The sequence below is a fragment of the Helianthus annuus genome, chromosome 5 (genome assembly GCF_002127325.2).
Source record: "Helianthus annuus cultivar XRQ/B chromosome 5, HanXRQr2.0-SUNRISE, whole genome shotgun sequence".
Classification (NCBI taxonomy): Eukaryota; Viridiplantae; Streptophyta; class Magnoliopsida; order Asterales; family Asteraceae; genus Helianthus; species Helianthus annuus.
In genome coordinates this window covers 131,602,430-131,622,846 of record NC_035437.2, presented here as the reverse complement: position 1 = coordinate 131,622,846, position 20,417 = coordinate 131,602,430, and the positions used below count along the sequence as shown (strand labels likewise).

Genomic DNA, 20,417 nt, shown 5'->3' with positions numbered 1-20,417 from the left:
AGCACTGTATGGACGCAAGTGCAGAACTCCCGTTTGTTGGGCAGAAATAGGAGAAAGTCAATTATCAGGCCCAGAGATTGTGCAAGAAACCACTGACAAAATAACACAAATCAAGGAAAGACTGAAAACTGCTAGAGATCGTCAGAAAAGCTATGCAGACAATCGCCGCAAGCCACTAGAATTTCAGGTAGGAGACAAAGTACTCTTGAAAGTTTCTCCTTGGAAATGAGTGGTACGATTTGGTAAGAAAGGAAAACTGAGTCCAAGATATGTTGGACCATTCCCAGTGATCCGACGAATAGGACCAGTAGCTTATCGTTTACAACTACCAGAAGAATTAGCTGGAGTACATGATGTGTTTCATGTATCCAATCTCAAGAAATGTCTATCAGACGAATCCCTGGTAGTACCACTTCAAGATATAGAGGTAAACGAAAAGCTGAAATTCATAGAGAAACCCCTACAAATAGAAAACCGAATGTTTAAGTTTCTCAAACACAAACGACTAGTGCTAGTGAAAGTCAAATGGGAATCCAGGAGAGGACCAGAATACACTTGGGAACTGGAATCAGAAATGAAGCGAAAGTACCCTCATCTATTTCAGTAAATCTCGAGGACGAGATTTTTCTCAAGGTGGGGAGGATGTAACAACTGTCACTAAAATCAATAATGAGGACGATAATTAGTCAATAAGAAAACCCTAATTGAGATACCCAAGTAATTCTGTATTGGCCCTAAAATTTTCAGAACAATCGGAAACAGGATCAGGGCCCCTAAAACTCAAGGGGGGGGGGGCAAACCCTAGTTTAATAATTATCTAAAATAAACGTTGCAAAGTTCTAATTGGCTGAATTGTTGAATCACCAAAGCTATACCCGAGCCTAGGCAGCCTATGAATTAGACTGCTTAGCTTACGGACCGCAAGGGAAAGGGCTTACGGTCCGTAAGCATGTCCCAAAAATCACTATAAATAGCCGACCTTGGGACTTGAACTGAGAAATGAAAACGACGTAAAGTTGCTATCTGTACGTCAAGTTAAGGCTGTAATACTACAATAAACACACACACGATCACGATGTCACACCCCCAAAATCCACACGCGGAGTACCACCGCTTGGAGGCGTGACATGACCAGGATCAAGCCATCAATCATATTGAACATAGCATAATATAAATAAGATAGTTCGTCAAACCCAATTCAATATAATTGATGTTCTAAACCAAACATAGTATCAATAGCGGAAGCATAAGTATGTAAACCCAAAGTAAATCATAAGTTCAAGTATTCGAAACATTAAGCATAGTATTCATGATCCATTGCCCACAACGACCCGCTCCTCCTTGTGCAAGCTCCATAAGTACCTAAGGTCCTGCAAGGCATGCAGCAGAGAGTCAACAACTAGTTGAGCGAGTTCACAGTTAATAGTTCAGTAATAGTATAGTGTGAGTAGTAATATGTTCGTTTGTTATGTCAGGTATCGTATCAATTTCCATCGCGGCCTCCCAGGCAGGTATGCGGAGACATTTGGGGATGTTCCTCCCAAGTATTCTAGACTAGGTTTATTTGTATTGCGGCCTACCAGGCAGGTGTGCGAAGATTAGTATGTTTAGTTCGCGGCCTTCCTAAGGCAGGTGTGCGAAGTCAGTCATAATATCGCGGCCAACCCTTGGCAGGTGTGCGAAGATCGGTTCAGTAAGTGTTACTAGTCTAGTAGTGTCATATCGTTCGGTTCTATCAGCTGGGTATGTACAATAATTCAACAAATCCCATTCCCACCCGGGAACCCCATGCCTTGGCTGTGTGAACTCACCTTGGTTTGCTCGGTATGCTAAGTATGTGCTCAAAGTAAATCAATCACGTCCTAGAGTATGCACGTATACACAATCAGTTTATATCCAAGTTGTGCACGTATAGGTAATCATACAAGTACCAGCATGTATTCGTTATCACATAAGTTATGCACATCACTTCACAGCAGTTAAATATCTCAGTTAACTTCTAACAGAGTTAAATCAGGTTACTGTGTAAAGTATACAAGTTGGCGAAACACACTAATTGGCGAATCACAGGTTGGCGAAACACAATGTGTTTCGTCAACTACCCTTTTGACGAAACAAGATTCTGTTTCATTGACAACCCTTGGCGAAACACAATTCTATTTCGTCGAGAGTTCTGTTTCGCCAAACCGGTCAGTTACGTCAAACTTCAGTTACGTCAATCATGCCGATCAGTTACAACATTAACACCGAACCCTAATTGCCGTCAATCATCAAACCGAAATCATACAGACGTCATTCATCATACAATCATCACCCAATCAATACATGATTCGCAAGTTAGCTAAACGTAAATAGATTCATGACCATAACACCTATTCGATCCGTATTCCATTAACAAAGTTAACAATCATTAAGCCGACAACTACGTCGTTACATCCTGTTCCACTAATCACATAAGGCATAAATCTGATCAGTTTAGCGACAACCCTAAATCTACAACATGTTTCGCACCAAGATACTAAACCGATTAAACATGCATAACTAAGCAAGACTACTCTACTCATGTATTCACATCCGATCATAAATCAAGCATACACACAATATGTACAGAGAACTCAGGAATCAAGAAACCGATTAACAAGCATGCAACTAACCGGGAAATCGAAGATGATGGTTTAGATCGCTAAGAGAAAGGGAACTTGGGAAACACAGGGCTGCCGTCACACACCAGGGAGTTCTAGGGTTCTAACTTTTGCCAAAGGTGTGAACTAGAATTTGTTACACGTTAATATACACGGATTAACATTCTGGGCCCGTAATGGGCTTTGGCAAATCAGATGGGCCGGCGAATCACCATCTGTTTCGTCGAGCTTGGAGTTTGACGAATCAAGCTTGTGTTTCGTCGAGTGGTCATTGGCGAATCAACTTCTGTTTCGTCGGTTACTTAATTGGGCTAACATAGATCAAGTTTTTCAAAAGTTCTCTTGTTACACTTAAACGACCAAACACATAATCAAGTAAACACAATACGTTTTATAATACACAACATGTATCGTTACAAGCCAAACAGCTAAACACTTAAACAGTCTAAGTCAACGTGCATTAAATGCGATAGTGTAAGTCGAAAAGTCGAGTTGTCACATTATCCCCAACTTAAAAGAAATTTTGTCCCGAAATTTGGTATGTACTCACTGAGGAAGCTAGATAGGTTGCAACGTTCACTGGTTTTCCTGGGGTGTCACATCCTCCCCCCGTTGATCCGGAATTTCGTCCCGAAACTCCGTGGTAGTAGCCTCAGCCTCAGCAGTGGTTGTATTGGTTTCGAATAACTGGAGATACTTTTCTGTCATCTGCTCTTCGCGTTCCCAGGTGTACTCTGGGCCACGACGGGAGTTCAACGAACTCGAACAAGAGGGATTCTCTTGTTTTTGAGGACCTTAACATCCCGGTCCGTGATTTCAACTGGTTCCTCGACGAACTGCAACCGCTCGTCGATAGTGAGTTCCTTAAAAGGAACTATGAGGGTCTCATCTGACAGGCACTTCTTCAGATTCGACACGTGAAAAACATTGTGAACTGCACCGAGTTCAGCTGGTAAGTTTAGCTTGTAGGCCACTTTGCCTATTTTCTCAATGATCTCGAACGGTCCGACATACCGCGGGTTTAGTTTGCCCCGTTTGCCAAAACGTACCACACCCTTCCAGGGTGAGACTTTAAGTAAAACTTGGTCCCCGACCTGAAATTCCAATGGCTTCCTACGCTTATCCGCGTAGGCTTTCTGACGGTCGCGTGGCGCCGCCATGCGTTGTCGTATCTGTGCGATCTTTTTCGTAGCGTCCACTACAATCTCTGGACCCGTGATCTGACTGTCCCCCACCTCTGCCCAACAGAGAGGTGACCGGCATTTACGCCCGTACAATGCCTCGAATGGAGCGGCTTGGATGCTGGTGTGATAACTGTTATTGTATGAGAACTCCACCAAAGGGAGATGCTTTTCCCAGCCGTTGCCGAAATCGATAACACATGCCCGAAGCATGTCTTCAAGAGTTTGGATCGTTCGCTCAGACTGCCCATCCGTCTGAGGGTGATACGCTGTGCTCATGTCTAACCGTGAGCCGAAAGATTTGTGCATCGCTTGCCATAGCTCTGACGTGAATCGTGCATCCCGATCCGAAATGATGGAGGTGGGCACCTCGTGCCTCGAAACAACTTCTTTAAGATAGACGTCTGCGAGAGTGGAGAACTTATCCGTTTCCTTTATAGCCAGGAAGTGTGCAGACTTGGTGAGTCGATCCACGATCACCCATATAGTATCATTCCCACGCTGGGATCTGGGTAGGCCTGTAACAAAATCCATGGAAATTTCTTCCCATTTCCATTGCGGTATCTTGGGTTGCTGAAGTAGACCCGCTGGTTTCTGGTATTCAACCTTGACTCTCGCACAGGTCAAACACTTGCTGACGTAAGTAGCGATGTGGGCCTTCATGCTAGGCCACCAATATGTTGTTTTGAGATCGTGGTACCTTTTATCCGACCCTGGATGTACCGAGTAGCGTCAGCCACCACATTGGCTTTGCCTGGATGATACTTGATGGCGCATTCGTAATCGTTCAGAAGTTCAACCCATCTTCGTTGACGCATGTTCAAATCCTTTTGCTTAAGGATATGCTCGAGACTCCTGTGATCGGTGTAAATCGTGCACCTGGTACCGTACAGGTAGTGTCGCCATATCTTAAGCGCGAACACAACAGCTCCCAGCTCTAAATCGTGCGTCGTGTAGTTCCGTTCGTGAACCTTGAGTTGACGTGAAGCGTAAGCAATAACCTTATCCCGCTGCATCAATACACACCCAAGACCCTGTATCGACGCGTCACAATAAACCACAAAGTCGTCCGTGCCCTCTGGCAATGAAAGAATAGGTGCGCTGCAAAGCCTATCCTTTAGGTACTGAAAAGCGGTTTCCTAGGGATCTCCCCAACGGTAGGTGACACCCTTCTGTGTCAGTAGTGTAAGCGGCTGTGCGATCTTAGAGAAGTCTTTGATAAACCGTCTGTAGTAACCCGCCAAACCCAAGAATTGGCGTATTTCCGTTGGTGTACGCGGTGCAGGCCAGTTCCTGATCGAATCTACCTTGGATGGATCGACATGAATCCCATCCCTGTTCACCACGTGGCCTAAGAAGTGGACTTCACGAAGCCAGAAGTCGCATTTGGAAAACTTGGCGTACAATTGCTCCTTTCGAAGAAGTTCCAAAATCAATCGTAGGTGATGTTCGTGCTCCTCCTGACTCTTGGAGTAAATCAGAATGTCGTCGATGAAGACAATCACAAACTTGTCTAGATACGGCTTGCACACCCTGTTCATCAGATCCATAAATACGGCAGGCGCGTTCGTTAACCCAAATGGCATGACGAGAAACTCGTAGTGACCGTAGCGAGTTCTGAATGCGGTTTTAGAGACGTCCTCATCCCGGACTCTCAGCTGATGATACCCTGACCTCAAGTCTATCTTGGAGTAGTAACTCGACCCCTGCAACTGGTCGAATAAGTCGTCTATACGCGGAAGAGGATAACGGTTCTTCACCGTCACCTTGTTCAGTTCACGGTAGTCGATGCACATCCTGAAAGTGCCATCCTTCTTTTTCACGAAAAGTACTGGAGCTCCCCAAGGCGATGAGCTTGGACGAATAAAGCCCTTTTCCAAGAGCTCTTGTAACTGCTTCGACAGTACTTCCAGTTCGGTTGGAGCTAAACGATACGGTGCGCGAGCTATTGGTGCGGCTCCAGGAGCTAACTCAATCTGGAATTCGACTTGGCGGTGAGGCGGTAAACCGGGTAAATCTTCAGGAAACACCTGAGGAAAGTCACGTACAATTGGAATATCCTCCAGCTTCCTTTCCTTTGCTGATGCGTCAGTGACAAGTGCCAGAATTGCAGTGTGCCCCTTTCGTAGACATTTCTGCGCCTTTAAGAAAGAGATGATGCCAACCACAGCACCACTCTTGTCGCCTTGAACTTCGAGAGGTTCTCGACTAGAACGAGGAATACGAATGATCTTTTCCTTGCATAAAATTTCTGCGTGATGTTGGGATAACCAATCCATACCGATGACGACGTCGAAACTACCAAAAACTATGGGTATAAGATCAATCGAGAAGGTCTGACCAGCTAAGATGATGCTACAACCCTTGATTACATGTGCGGCTTCTACACTTTTACCATTTGCTAACTCTACGACATGTTTGGTGTTTAGGGGTGTTGGTGTACGTTTTAACAATTTACTCATTTTCAAGGACAAATAGCTTGTATCAGCACCCGAATCAAATAAGACAGTAACATAAATATCGTCGAGAAGAAACTTACCCATAACCACATTGGGATCATTCACTGCGTCACCCCGACCTAGCACAAAAGCACGACCCCGAGCTTCGTTGCCATTGTTGTTGTTTCCCCTGTTGTTGTTGTTCCCGTTGCCCTGATTGTTGTTGTTGCGATTCTGGTTCTGGTTCAATTGAGGGCAATCACGTTTGTAGTGGCCTTCAGCCCCACACTGGAAACATCCCCGGTTCCCACGCTGTGGCTGCTGCTGCTGGTTTTGTGGAGCTGGCGGTGGGAGTTGCTGGTTCTGGTTTGCTGGCCGTGAGCTTCTACAATCCTTAGCCTCATGACCCGGCTTGAGGCATCTTTGACAACGTTCCCTGCGACACCTTCCACTGTGGTGTTTGTTGCACCTACTACACCATGGGTGAGTTCCCCGATATCCACTCTGCCCCTGACTACCTGATGATTGCTGATTCGGACTCTGGTAATCATTAGTCTTGCGCTGCTGTGCTTGAGACTGAACAGAAACTGATCCCTTGCTGGAATCCCCCTCCCATTTTCTCTTGTTGTCACTGGGAGTAGCAGAAGTAGTGACAGCAGTAGTGGTAGCACTGATGCGTTTTGGCAGCTTGTTCTGATCCACTGCCTGATCGGTGAGTCGATGAGCAAGACGCTGAATGTCTTGAATATTGTTGAGGTTAGCCGACGTCACGTGGCTCTGAATCTCTGGCGCAAGCCCCTTGAGATACAACTCAATGCGCTTAACTGGAGGGTCCACCATCGTTGGACACAAGATGGCCAGTTCATTTGACCGTTTCGTGTAAGCCTCAATCTCTGACCCCGTCATCTTCAAGTGGTATAGCTCATTCTCCAACTTTTGAATGTCGTCTCGTGTGCAGTACTCACGTTTAATCAATTCTTTGAAATCTTCCCAGGGTGTGGCGTTAGCTGCTGCCAACCCTAGGATCTGTACTTGCGCGTTCCACCAGGTGAGCGCAATCCCTTCCAACGTGCCAGTGGCATACTTGACCCTGCGAGCCTCAGGGCATTCACACATCTCAAATACCGACTCGAGCTTTTCAAACCAATGGAGGAGTCCCACTGCCCCCTCGGTGCCACTGAAAGTGCTTGGACGACAGTCCATAAAGTTCTTGAAAGTGCAGACAGGTTGCTGAGCGTGTTGACCTATTGTGTACGAATAGGACAAGGTTAAACACAAGAGTTAATGTAGGATCTAAAGATCCTAGTGTGAGTCTATACTGCAGGGTATACTACCTGCTTGAGCAGCTGCAAGTGCCGCAGCAACTTGAGCTTGACCGAGAGCCTCTAGCTGGGCTTGAGTCATGTTAATTCGTCCAGACATGATCTTCATAGCAAATGCAACATGAGTTAGAGAGGTTCGCGAATAGAGCGATGACAGAAGAGTGTAAGCACATAGGTATTCTCATGTAACGACGTATAGCAGCAATGAAATCTAGCATACTACGAGCAAAGTTCTATATAGATCTAGCAAGCAGGTAATAAACATAAACCTTATTACCTAGGATGTCGAGTCTTGCACGTGGAGCGAAGCGTCGTTGTGGATCGTTGAGAGCACTGTTCTGGTTATAGTCTGGTTTTAATAAAACGTTTTTCCCCTATTAAAACCAAGTTCTCTATAACCACTGGCTCTGATACCAATCTGTCACACCCCCAAAATCCACACGCGGAGTACCACCGCTTGGAGGCGTGAGATAACGAGGATCAAGCCATCAATCATATTGAACATAGCATAATATAAATAAGATAGTTCGTCAAACCCAATTCAATATAATTGATGTTCTAAACCAAACATAGTATCAATAGCGGAAGCATAAGTATGTAAACCCAAAGTAAATCATAAGTTCAAGTATTCGAAACATTAAGCATAGTATTCATGATCCATTGCCCACAACGACCCGCTCCTCCTTGTGCAAGCTCCATAAGTACCTAAGGTCCTGCAAGGCATGCAGCAGAGAGTCAACAACTAGTTGAGCGAGTTCACAGTTAATAGTTCAGTAATAGTATAGTGTGAGTAGTAATATGTTCGTTTGTTATGTCAGGTATCGTATCAATTTCCATCGCGGCCTCCCAGGCAGGTATGCGGAGACATTTGGGGATGTTCCTCCCAAGTATTCTAGACTAGGTTTATTTGTATCGCGGCCTACCAGGCAGGTGTGCGAAGATTAGTATGTTTAGTTCGCGGCCTTCCTAAGGCAGGTGTGCGAAGTTAGTCATAATATCGCGGCCAACCCTTGGCAGGTGTGCGAAGATCGGTTCAGTAAGTGTTACTAGTCTAGTAGTGTCATATCGTTCGGTTCTATCAGCTGGGTATGTACAATAATTCAACAAATCCCATTCCCACCCGGGAACCCCATGCCTTGGCTGTGTGAACTCACCTTGGTTTGATCGGTATGCTAAGTATGTGCTCAAAGTAAATCAATCACGTCCTAGAGTATGCACGTATACACAATCAGTTTATATCCAAGTTGTGCACGTATAGGTAATCATACAAGTACCAGCATGTATTCGTTATCACATAAGTTATGCACATCACTTCACAGCAGTTAAATATCTCAATTAACTTCTAACAGAGTTAAATCAGGTTACTGTGTAAAGTATACAAGTTGGCGAAACACACTAATTGGCGAATCACAGGTTGGCGAAACACAATGTGTTTCGTCAACTACCCTTTTGACGAAACAAGATTCTGTTTCGTTGACAACCCTTGGCGAAACACAATTCTATTTCGTCGAGAGTTCTGTTTCGCCAAACCGGTCAGTTACGTCAAACTTCAGTTACGTCAATCATGCCGATCAGTTACAACATTAACACCGAACCCTAATTTCCGTCAATCATCAAACCGAAATCATACAGACGTCATTCATCATACAATCATCACCCAATCAATACATGATTCGCAAGTTAGCTAAACGTAAATAGATTCATGACCATAACACCTATTCGATCCGTATTCCATTAACAAAGTTAACAATCATTAAGCCGACAACTACGTCGTTACATCCTGTTCCACTAATCACATAAGGCATAAATCTGATCAGTTTAGCGACAACCCTAAATCTACAACATGTTTCGCACCAAGATACTAAACCGATTAAACATGCATAACTAAGCAAGACTACTCTACTCATGTATTCACATCCGATCATAAATCAAGCATACACACAATATGTACAGAGAACTCAGGAATCAAGAAACCGATTAACAAGCATGCAACTAACCGGGAAATCGAAGATGATGGTTTAGATCGCTAAGAGAAAGGGAACTTGGGAAACACAGGGCTGCCGTCACACACCAGGGAGTTCTAGGGTTCTAACTTTTGCCAAAGGTGTGAACTAGAAGTTGTTACATGTTAATATACACGGATTAACATTCTGGGCCCGTAATGGGCTTTGGCGAATCAGATGGGCCGGCCAATCACCATCTGTTTCGTCGAGCTTGGAGTTTGACGAATCAAGCTTGTGTTTCGTCGAGTGGTCATTGGCGAATCAACTTCTGTTTCGTCGGTTACTTAATTGGGCTAACATAGATCAAGTTTTTCAAAAGTTCTCTTGTTACACTTAAACGACCAAACACATAATCAAGTAAACACAATACGTTTTATAATACACAACATGTATTGTTACAAGCCAAACAACTAAACACTTAAACAGTCAAAGTCAACGTGCATTAAATGCGATAGCGTAAGTCGAAAAGTCGAGTTGTCACACACGAGGTGCTGCCGCAATCAGGGTAATAACTCGATCGCTATTACGATTCAACGTCCGATCGATTATAACTATCCAACGATTGTCTGAGTGCTGCTCAAATTGAGCTAATACTTTGTTATTCATTGTGATTTCGACTTGAATGTTTGAGTGCTGTTCGAATTCGGACAATGCTCTGTCATTCGTTGTGAATCCATTGAATTATTAAGTATTGCACTTATTAAATGTTGTGAGGGTTTAATCTCGTGAATTGACGTAACTGCTGAATTAGTTACTAACCCGTTTGTGTGTACATTGTTAATTAAATTAGGTTAATCACAGGCAAATCAGTAAGGCTTAAACTCTGCTCGTAAAATCTGCAAAGTGAGTCATTCTCTTTTTATCAACTGTTTTACAAAACTCCAAATTATTTTCAAAGTTATAATTACAGGGATTAAGTCTTTGTAATCACCAAGTTACAGCCGGTATGTGGGGTTTTGTATACATTACTTGATAATCTTCAACATTGGGGCAGCCAATGGGTGATATGACCATAATCACAGACACCACTGGACAGGTGGGCCAGTGGGTCGAGTGATAAAGTACCGTGGGTAGTTGGTTTGATATCAGAAACATTGTAATCTCTCTTAATACTGTGAATTATAACAAATGTGTCGTTTTAGTAAAATGAATGATTCACTCAGTATTTCCCCGCTGACAAAACCTTTTTCAAACATGTTTCAGGTGATATGTTGTGAGCAAAGAAAGAAAAGTGCCGTGAAGCACTCCCAGCTTAGAAAAGTGGCTCAGTGTAAATAAATAAAAGAAACATGTTTTGAAAAATAAAGATTGCCCGGAGAAATCACATTATTGTAAATTTCGGGAGTTTATCCCTTAAGTTATAAAACGGGCAGTTTAAATTATTGAAAGATCCTTTTTTAAAAGACTTCCGCTGTCGCCTAAAATTTAAATACCGCAGGATTTCTGTTCCGCGGCTCCTGAAACGGGTAAAACCGGGTCGGGGGCCGTGACATTAAACATTACATTTCTTTAGCGTACTGTGTCTGTCTAGCTGAGGTACTATCATTTCCCCTATTATACACAAACTCCTTTTCAGATTTTCTATTGTTTTTTGATTTTTCAATTTTATCATGTTTTTGTATTTTTCTGCGACTTTCTCCCCCCTAAAAAGAAAAACATATTTTTTAGGACACACAAACATGTATTTTTCTACATGAGTGTATTGAAGCGGAATCACTAAAACAGATTGAAGCGAAATCATGAAACATCACTAAACAACATCTGAAGCGGAATCACATGATACCATTTGAAATGGAATATCTTGATTCAAGCGGAAACATGATTGAACATTCAAAAACTTTAAGATGATGAAATTTAACATGTTGGAATGTTTATCAGTGAAATCCGATCAAGTGGGTATGTTTTAATTTTAGTTTAACCTTTAAACACATCCTAGATCTAAGTTTGTTTGCCCTGTGTATCGTTAAACATGTATAAACACTAGATCTAATTCAATCAACACTGTTTTTCATCGTTTTCGGCTTTTGCACATTCAGAATAGTTTCTTCAACCTCTGTCACTGGATCTACCCTTCGAACTCTCTTCGGGTAATGAGGCTTCCAGTGTCTGAAATTCTTCAAAGATTCAAACTTTATGTATCCGCACATCGCTACATCATTCTTCCTCACAGGATACCCTAGGGTTCTCACTTGAGATAACTCCTCTACATCCCACCACGGCAGGGACATAACATCATGCAAACGTTCAAAATACTGCACTCCGTATTCTCTTCTGATTGCATATGCATTAACATGAGGTAGAAAGCCCCAACTAATGATATCACCAAATGAAATACTTCTGTCTCTTTGATAGTACTTCAACGGCCTCTTGAACTTCCTTTCATGACTATCTTTGAACCATTTCCTTCGTTCTTCTTTCTGAAGATCTTTTGGAGTACCATCAAAATTCTTATCTTTCAATATCTCAATGACTTTCCTTCTCAACTCATCTCTGTTTTCTTCAGTGAAGAACTCCATCAGTGTTGGATAATTAGAAGTATCTTCAGAAACATTCTCCTCATCAGAACAGTCTTCAACCTCAACCCTGTCATACACATCTACATAACTGACATATTTGACCCCTAGACCCTATACAAGCATGATCAAGACTAAGATGTAGGCTTTAGACATCGTGCACCAACAAACTCCCCCTTGGATACAGCCGGAGTCTTCAGTCTTGGTCTTCGGGTCTTCACATCGACTTGAAACTTTCTTCTCTTGACTTAGGCTTTTTCCTCAGCAAGTTCCTTAGCATGTCGTTCTCTTTCTTCTTTTTCTTTTCTTCCTTAGCCTGTATCTTCATCCATTTCCCTTTGTTTTCCTCTAGCTTCTTTCTTTCACGTTCAGCCTTCTTCTTTTCTTTCTCTTCCAGCGACCACCATTTTGAATTCCATTTACTTTTAGAATTTATGCCTTTCTGAAAGCAAATAGTTGCAACCTTTTGAAACTGCATCGCTTGCTCCCTGTCTTCAGATTGGAAACAGATCTTGTTGATGAATAAACATTCAATATCCTTCGCTGAGCAATTAACTAACCACATCAGGTCGTAAACAAAAAACTCCCTGATCTCTTTTCCAGCTCGATAAGTGATAACTGCTTCAGTAGAGATACAACTGTACACCCAGCCCATGAAACCTTTATAAAACTCTTGTTCCATCTTGGGCACTGGAATGTTTTTCATCGTTTTCGGCTTTTTCACATTCAGAATAGTTTCTTCAACCCCTGTCACTGGATCTACCCTTCGAACTCTCTTCGGGTAATGAGGCTTCCAGTGTCTGAAATTCTTCAAAGATTCAAACTTTATGTATCCCCACATCGCTACATCATTCATCCTCACAGGATACCATAGGGTTCTCACTTGAGATAACTCCTCTACATCCCACCACGGCAGGGACATAACATCATGCAAACGTTCAAAATACTGCACTCTGAATTCTCTTCTGATTGCATATGCATTAACATGAGGCAGAAAGCCCCAGCTAATGATATCACCAAGTGAAATACTTTTGTCTCTTTGATAGTACTTCAACGGCCTCTTGAACTTCCTTTCATGACTATCTTTGAACCATTTCCTTCGTTCTTCTTTCTGAATATCTTTTGGAGTACCATCAAAATTCTTATCTTTCAATATCTTAGCGACTTTCCTTCTCAACTCATCTCTGTTTTCTTCAGTGAAGAACTCCATCAGTGTTGGATAATTAGAAGTATCTTCAGAAACATTCTCCTCATTAGAACAGTCTTCATCCTCAACCCTGTCATACACATCTGCATCTTCAACATATTTGTATTCATACTCTGGTTGATGGTTGATATCGAATGCATTCAGTTCTTCTTCGAAATCGAACTTGAAATCATTTTCATTCACATTGACCATCTTCAGGACTTCATCCAATGTGTAGGTATGCCTGATCTCACCTTCTTCAACATGAGGTTCCAATCGAAGAATCATCTTTTCAACTTGATCAACATTCTGATCATCAACATGCTCCCCCTTTCCATCAGCTCCCTCTGTTTCTTCATTAGCATCATCTTTCATTAAATCATCAACGTTTTGTTCATTCGATGCTTTAGTAGTAGAAACACCAGTACCTCCCTGATTATCATCGTCGTCATTGTCATCATCAGAACCATGACTACTCGCAGAAAATACTTTTTCATCATCATTCTCTTCATCGTCATCCTCTTCATCATCATCCTCCACATCTTCATCATCATTACCCAGATCTTTAATTAATACTTCTTCATCGAAGATACCAGATATAGCTGTTAAAGGAACAAGATTTTCAACGATTAAAGATGGAACGATTGATTTTTTCAGAAGCTGCAACACTGCTTTCAACTTTCTTGCCTTTGTCTTTCATTAGAGCTTCAAGTTCAGCTTGGCGTTTAGCTCTGACTTCCTCTACTTGAATTTCTTCAAACTTCTGCTCAATTGACTTTCCAAGCATACTTTCTATCACTTTGTTCATCATATAAAATTCATGCTCTTTTAATGCCTTCGCAGCTTCCAGTTCTTTGTTCTTTAATTCAAAATATGTGTTCTGCTCATCTCGGCGTGTCTTTTCCTCCTCTAACTCTGCCACCCTTACCTTTAAGATATCAATCTCGGACTGATCAGCTTCTATTTTCTTCATGAGTGACTTGTTTTCAGACTCTAACTTCTTTACACGCATTTCGAGAATATTCTCACGATCAGCCACTCTTTTGTTTTCAACTACTACTGCATCAACTTTCTAATCAACATTCTTCCGTTGTGCATAAGTTACCCAATCAAAATCTCCAATATCATCAAGACCCTCATTCAAATTATGAGGAACGGTTGGAAAACCTTTGTATCCCGAAGAACTAGGTGTTGTTTGAATGGGTGGTTGTGCAAGTTGTGGAGTTTGGAATATTTGTTGAGATGTAAGTAAACTTTGTTGTTGTGGTAGTGTAAGAGTACGAATTTGTTGTGGTGAATGTGGTGGTGTGAGATGGAATGGTGATGGTTGTCTTGGTGGTGTTGGTTGTTTTGGGGGTGATTGATGAAGTGGTGATTGTATAGGTGATTGATGTGGTATTGGTTCAGGTAGTGGTGGTGGTGGTTTACTCGGTTCTTGGGAAGATTTCTTCTTCAGAACGATCTTTGTTGGCTTCTTGATCTTTTGAGTAACCTTTTTAATCTTCGGAGATACAATCCTCTTTCTCGCACCAACTTTCTTCCTTCCACCTGAAGGCGATTGAGATTCAGATACATGCTCAGGAGATGGAATATATGTAGCATCATCCTTCTCCTGTCTCTTCCTCTTTCTCAACTATTTCTCTTTCTCTGTCTCTTATTGAATTCTTTTCAAACGTTCAGTTTCATCGATCTCATCATCAGAAGAACTAGAAGAGCTCGTAGTACTTTTGTCAACATCATCACCTTCTATATCATCCACAGCTTTTTCTTTCTGAACATCAACAATTGCTTTTTCTTTCTGTGCATTAAACGCCATAAGTTTCTTCAGCAAACTTTGAGAATTTGGTGAGAGACGAACATCAACTTATATATTAGCTTCAACCTCAGTTTCAGCTTCAGCTTCAACATCATTCTCAACTTCAACCTCAGCTTCTTGTACAGGTTCTTCCTCAACAGGCTCATCAATAATCATAGTATTTGCAGCTTTCTTTTGTCGTTTCTTTGGCTGTGACGATGAACCTTCTCCCTTTTATACTTTTGGGGTGGCCTTCTTGCCTCTCTTTCTTTGCTCTTTCATAAACCAATCATTACGTGTACTTTTGAATTTTTCAGGAGCCTTTAATTCATCAGCATATGCAGCTTCTTTCATCTCCTCTTCGTTCTTCCAGTTTTGATGATTCACTGGATCTGGATCAAAATAGTTCTTATCTTTGATGAATCCGAAAAAATCAGCTACTTTCTTTGGCTCTGGGTGGTTCGGATGATATCTTGCTTGCTGCTTCAACGAATCATTGCTCATATGAGAAGGAACTAACAAGTCATTGTTTACATCTCTTTCAATATCAGAATAAGCATGATCAATCAACATTTGCACAAATCTTGGATAAACCCAAGTTCTACTCTTTGTTGTAGTGTTCTCAGCCATGTAGTGAAAGGCGATGTGAGAGAAATTGTATTTCTTGTTCAACACCAATGCTGTAACCATATTCATCTGATAATCACGCATGGTATCATATCCTCCTTTGAAATGGCTAAGAGCCATCAGTACTGAATGAACAATAAACTTGTATGGCTTTTGAAACTTTGACTTCAAGTAGTTCGCGTTGTTCAATGCTCCATCATAGCCCATTCTCAGTATACATCCCTTGACCATTCTTTCTAGGAATCTTGTTGGAGTGTCTGCATCATTAGGGAAAGCCAACACTTCCCGAACAAGCGCCTCTGTAACAAAAATAGGCTTCTTCTCATCATACTGCTTCACAATTAAATTGATCACTTCGTTTGTTTCATCGTAAGTTGCATGCTTCCAGAAACGTTTCACATGAGACTTGTACACCAAATGTTGATCCGTAAGAGCTTTTTGAATCGGTACTCTCCTCATAAACTCCAAAATGCTACTGAATTCCGACAATTTTGTATTTTTTTCTACATCGAAATCACAACAGCTGTTGTGCAACGGATCAAAAATAACATTCGAAGCCTGCAACACAACACAGCACAAAATAAATCAACACTTAGAAAAATTTCAGCATCAAACAATGTTCAAGCGAAATCACATAAAATGCAAAAGCATTTCAAGCGAAATCACAAGAAGTACTTAGGAGCGAAATCACTCAATGAAATTTGAAGCGGAATCTCATGAGTGTATTGAAGCGGAATCACTAAAACAGATTGAAGCGAAATCATGAAACATCACTAAACAACATCTGAAGCAGAATAACATGATACCATTTGAAGCGGAATATCATGATTCAAGCGGAAACATGATTGAACATTCAAAAACTTTTAGATGATGAAATTTAACATGTTGGAATGTTTATCAGTGAAATCCGATCAAGTGGGTATGTTTTTAATTTTAGTTTAACCTTTAAACACATCCTAGATCTAAGTTTGTTTGCCATGTGTATCGTCAAACATGTATAAACCCTAGATCTAATTCAATCAACACTCAACACATGTTCTACACAACATACCGACCACAATGATATGATTTTTGTTCGTTTTACACAACATTTAAACCCTAAATCTATGTTTGAGAACTGTTAAATGCCGACAGACACAGATACACAAGATCTGGTTCAAAATGGGCCGTAATCCTACCTTTCCCATGTTCCTAGATGAGCCAACCAACTGGAAACAACAGATTTGATAACAATCGGACAGTATTTCGGCTTGAAATTCGATGTTTACGGGTTTCGCTTGAAAATCGCCTGGAGCAAACAATTTGAAGCGAAATAGAACAAATGAGTTTGAAGCGGAATCAGATGGCTATTTATAGGCCATCTGATTTCGCTTGAAATGGTCAAGGAAGCTGTTCAAGCGGAATTACAAGTGAAGCATGTACAAGCGGAATCACCCATCAAGTGTGAAAACTTTGATTTCAAGCGGAATTACATTTTAAAAACTCAAATTTTTGATTTTTCAAACTTTTTCTGATTTTTCCAACACACCCAGTTAACCAAGTCCAAGTTAATGACCTTGGTCAACTGTTCAGCCCACCAAGTCCAAATTAATGACCTTGGTTGACCAGATTATGAAGTATGCTGACTTTTCGATACTGAAATCAGTTCAAATTAATGAAATTTCGAACTTTTCAAACTTACAAACATGTACCCGTCACTTTACAGAAACTCCTACTTACCCAAACCTCATGAATCAAACATGTTCTGCACAAGACTTTGATCATCTGATCCCCAACGTCTGTTGTCGAAAATAAGATGAAAAATAAAATCTTTTTGGTTTTTAGAAACAAATAAACAGAAATATGTACACACAATATTTTTGTGAGCGTGTTAGGGGATAACATCAGCTGCCGACAAGACACAAGCACCGTTAAGCTTATATTTCATACCCAACTTTAAACAATTCGCTTAGATTGTCGATATACTGATCCTCTTAAATTTTCACAGAACTTTCAATCTGTTCGGGATACGGATTTAATGTTTTAAGACTTAAACTTTTACATGTGTCCCACGTCACTATATACTCCCGTATCCAGATCCCAATATTCAGTCTTACAGGTGAGTATACCTAGATGATATCTGTAATGGGGTGAGTTGCGAGGCCGTGAGAGCTCAGGTCAGAACTTCCGTTCAGCAGCAGAGAGATGAAGACTCGACTTTCGGTGGGTTCCCTTTAGAGAATCTTTTTTACAACAGCACATGATTAACATTTTGCAATGTGTCATCATTTTTTATGCTGAGGGGAGGCTTTAAAAGTAAAGCATTGCGTAAAGTATTATACGGGGACTAGGTCAGAATTTCCATTCAGCAGAAGTCCCGGGATAATACCCCAGATATCACTAAGCATAAAGACCTAGTATTTCAGAAAGAGGGACCTTTCAAACGAGATTTCGGAGGTTACCCATATATCCTGGAGATGTGCCCCACGTAAAAGCAAGTAAATTTTTATGTTTATATCCCAAACAAATCTACTAATTTTGTAAAAACCTATCGGCACATCATCAGCGAGACTGCTTAACGCATATTAAACATTACATTTCTTTAGCGTACTGTGTCTGTCTAGCTGATGTACTATCATTTCCCCTATACACAAACTCTTTTTCAGATTTTCTAATGTTTTTGGATTTTTCAAATTTTATCATGTTTTTGTATTTTTCTGCGACTTTCTCCCCCAAAAAAGAAAAACATATTTTTGAGTTTTTGTTTTTATCGAAAAGCAGAAAAACAAACTGTACAAACAAAGTTGGCAACACGACGTAGTTCACATCTGATCGCCGCCCTCCTCGGCTTCACATTCTTCAACCCTCCCAGAACGCAGATTTTTTATCCCATTTAATTTTAAAAGATAATAAAATCTCTTTTTATCAAATGGTTTTGTATAGAAATCAGCCTTCTGATCATCGGTGTGTATATGCTCAATTCGTATCAACTTCTTCACGTGACAATCACGGATGAAGTGATGACGGATCTCAATATGTTTCGTTTTAGAATGTGAACCGGGTTTTTAGTGATATTTATTGCTGCTTCATTGTCCACGAATATCGGTGTATCTAAGAATTGCAAACCAAAATCGCGCATTTGCTATTGGATCCAAAGGATATGTGAACAACAGCTGGAGGCTGAAACGTATTCAGCCTCACAAGTAGAAAGCACCACAGAGGTTTGTTTCCTGCACTGCCAGGTAACAAGTCGAGTTCCGAAGAACTGACACCCAGAAGTGGTGAACCTAGCGTTCTGCTTGCAGCTTCCAAAGTCATAATCAACGAAATCTGTTAGAGAGAAGTCACCCGAGTGAGGATACCACAAGCCGATGCTTGGGCAGCCTTTCAAATACCGTAATATCCTTTTGACAATCGTCAGGTGTGACTGCTTCGAGCTCGACTGATATCTGGCGCAAAGACATGTCGGGTACATGATATCCGGTCGGGAAGCAGTGAGGTACATTAAGGATCCGATGATTGACCGATACAGTGTCCCATCCACTTTTACACCACTCTCGTCAGGACATATCCCATGGTTCTATGCTAGGGGGGTTGCCGCAGGACTGCATTCAACCATATCAAACTTTTCCAGCACGTCCTTCACATATTTTGTTTGGTGAATGAAGATTCCGTCGAGCATCTGCTCAACCTGCAGCCCGAGGAAGAACTTCATCTCCCCCATCAAACTCATTTCGAACTTCTTCTTCATAACCTTCTCAAACTCTCTACAAAACTCGTCGTTGGTGGAACCAAAAATGATGTCGTCAACGTAGATTTGCACAATTAGGAGATGGCCTGCAACTTCCTTTGTGAACAATGTGCTATCGACTGTCCCTCTGGTGAACCCGTTGGCCAGCAGATGTTGGGAAAGCGTCTCGTACCAGGCTCTCGGGGCCTGGCGTAAACCGTAGAGCGCCTTATCCAGCTGATAGACCTTGTTCTTGTGTTGTGGATCAGTGAACCCCGGCGGTTGTCCCACATACACCTCTTCTTTAATCTTTCCATACAGCAAGGCAGATTTAACATCCAGCTGGTACACTTTGAAGTCTTTCCATGACGCAAACGCCAGGAAGATCCGAATAGCCTCGAGTCTAGCAACAGGCGCGTAAACCTCATCATAGTCAATGCCTTATTGCTGACTGAACCCTTGTACCACTAATCGTGCTTTGTTCCGAACCACGACTCGTCTATCGTCCCTTTTACACTTGAATACCCACTTTGTTTTGATTAACTTTTGATTCTCTGGCAGATCAACTAATCTCCAAACACCCAGTTTCTCGAACTGAAGCAGCTCCTCCTGCATAGTATTCACCCAGATGTCTTCAGTTAAGGCTTCTTTATATGTTCTGGGTTCGATCTGCAAAATATAACATTTCAGTGAGAATTCTTCCTGTAAATGTGCAACAGACGAATAAAAACATGTAAGAGCTCGGTTGATTTGATCTCTTGTTTTAACACTACTTTCTAGGTCACCGATAATATTCTCTGAAGGATGATAAGACAAGGTTCGAGGCATGACGGTGTCAGGTACATCAACTTCCGATTGCAAGCTCGTTATGTCAAGATCACCGGTGTGATCCTCAGCTTTCGTCGTAGTAACGTTTGGTTCCTCGTCAAAAGTCGGAGCGGATTCCTCTTCTGAGTCGTCAGAGTTGTCAAACATTGGAGCTGGTTCCTCTGGCGGTTCGT

General features: G+C 41.7%; 1 protein-coding gene across 1 annotated transcript; it reads right to left on the bottom strand.

Moving 5' to 3' along the window:
* Window positions 1-14,357: 14,357 nt before the first annotated feature.
* On the bottom strand, window positions 14,358-15,257 carry LOC110943609 (bromodomain-containing protein 4-like). The gene is made up of 3 exons (XM_022185347.1): window positions 15,168-15,257; window positions 14,960-15,083; window positions 14,358-14,833 (listed from the first exon to the last, which is right to left on the bottom strand). The coding sequence occupies exons 1-3, from the start codon at window positions 15,255-15,257 to the stop codon at window positions 14,358-14,360; spliced, it is 690 nt and encodes a 229-aa protein (XP_022041039.1).
* Between the last annotated feature and the right edge of the window lie 5,160 nt (window positions 15,258-20,417).

Coding starts and splice junctions, on each gene's coding strand:
- LOC110943609 (XM_022185347.1), bottom strand. CDS start 15,257: ATGATTATTGATGAGCCTGTTGAGGAAGAACCTGTACAAGAAGCTGAG. Junction 15,084..15,167: donor AAGCTGAAGCTGAAACTGAG/GTTGAAGCTAAT, acceptor TTTAATGCACAG/AAAGAAAAAGCAATTGTTGA. Junction 14,834..14,959: donor TGAGATCGATGAAACTGAAC/GTTTGAAAAGAA, acceptor AATCGCCTTCAG/GTGGAAGGAAGAAAGTTGGT.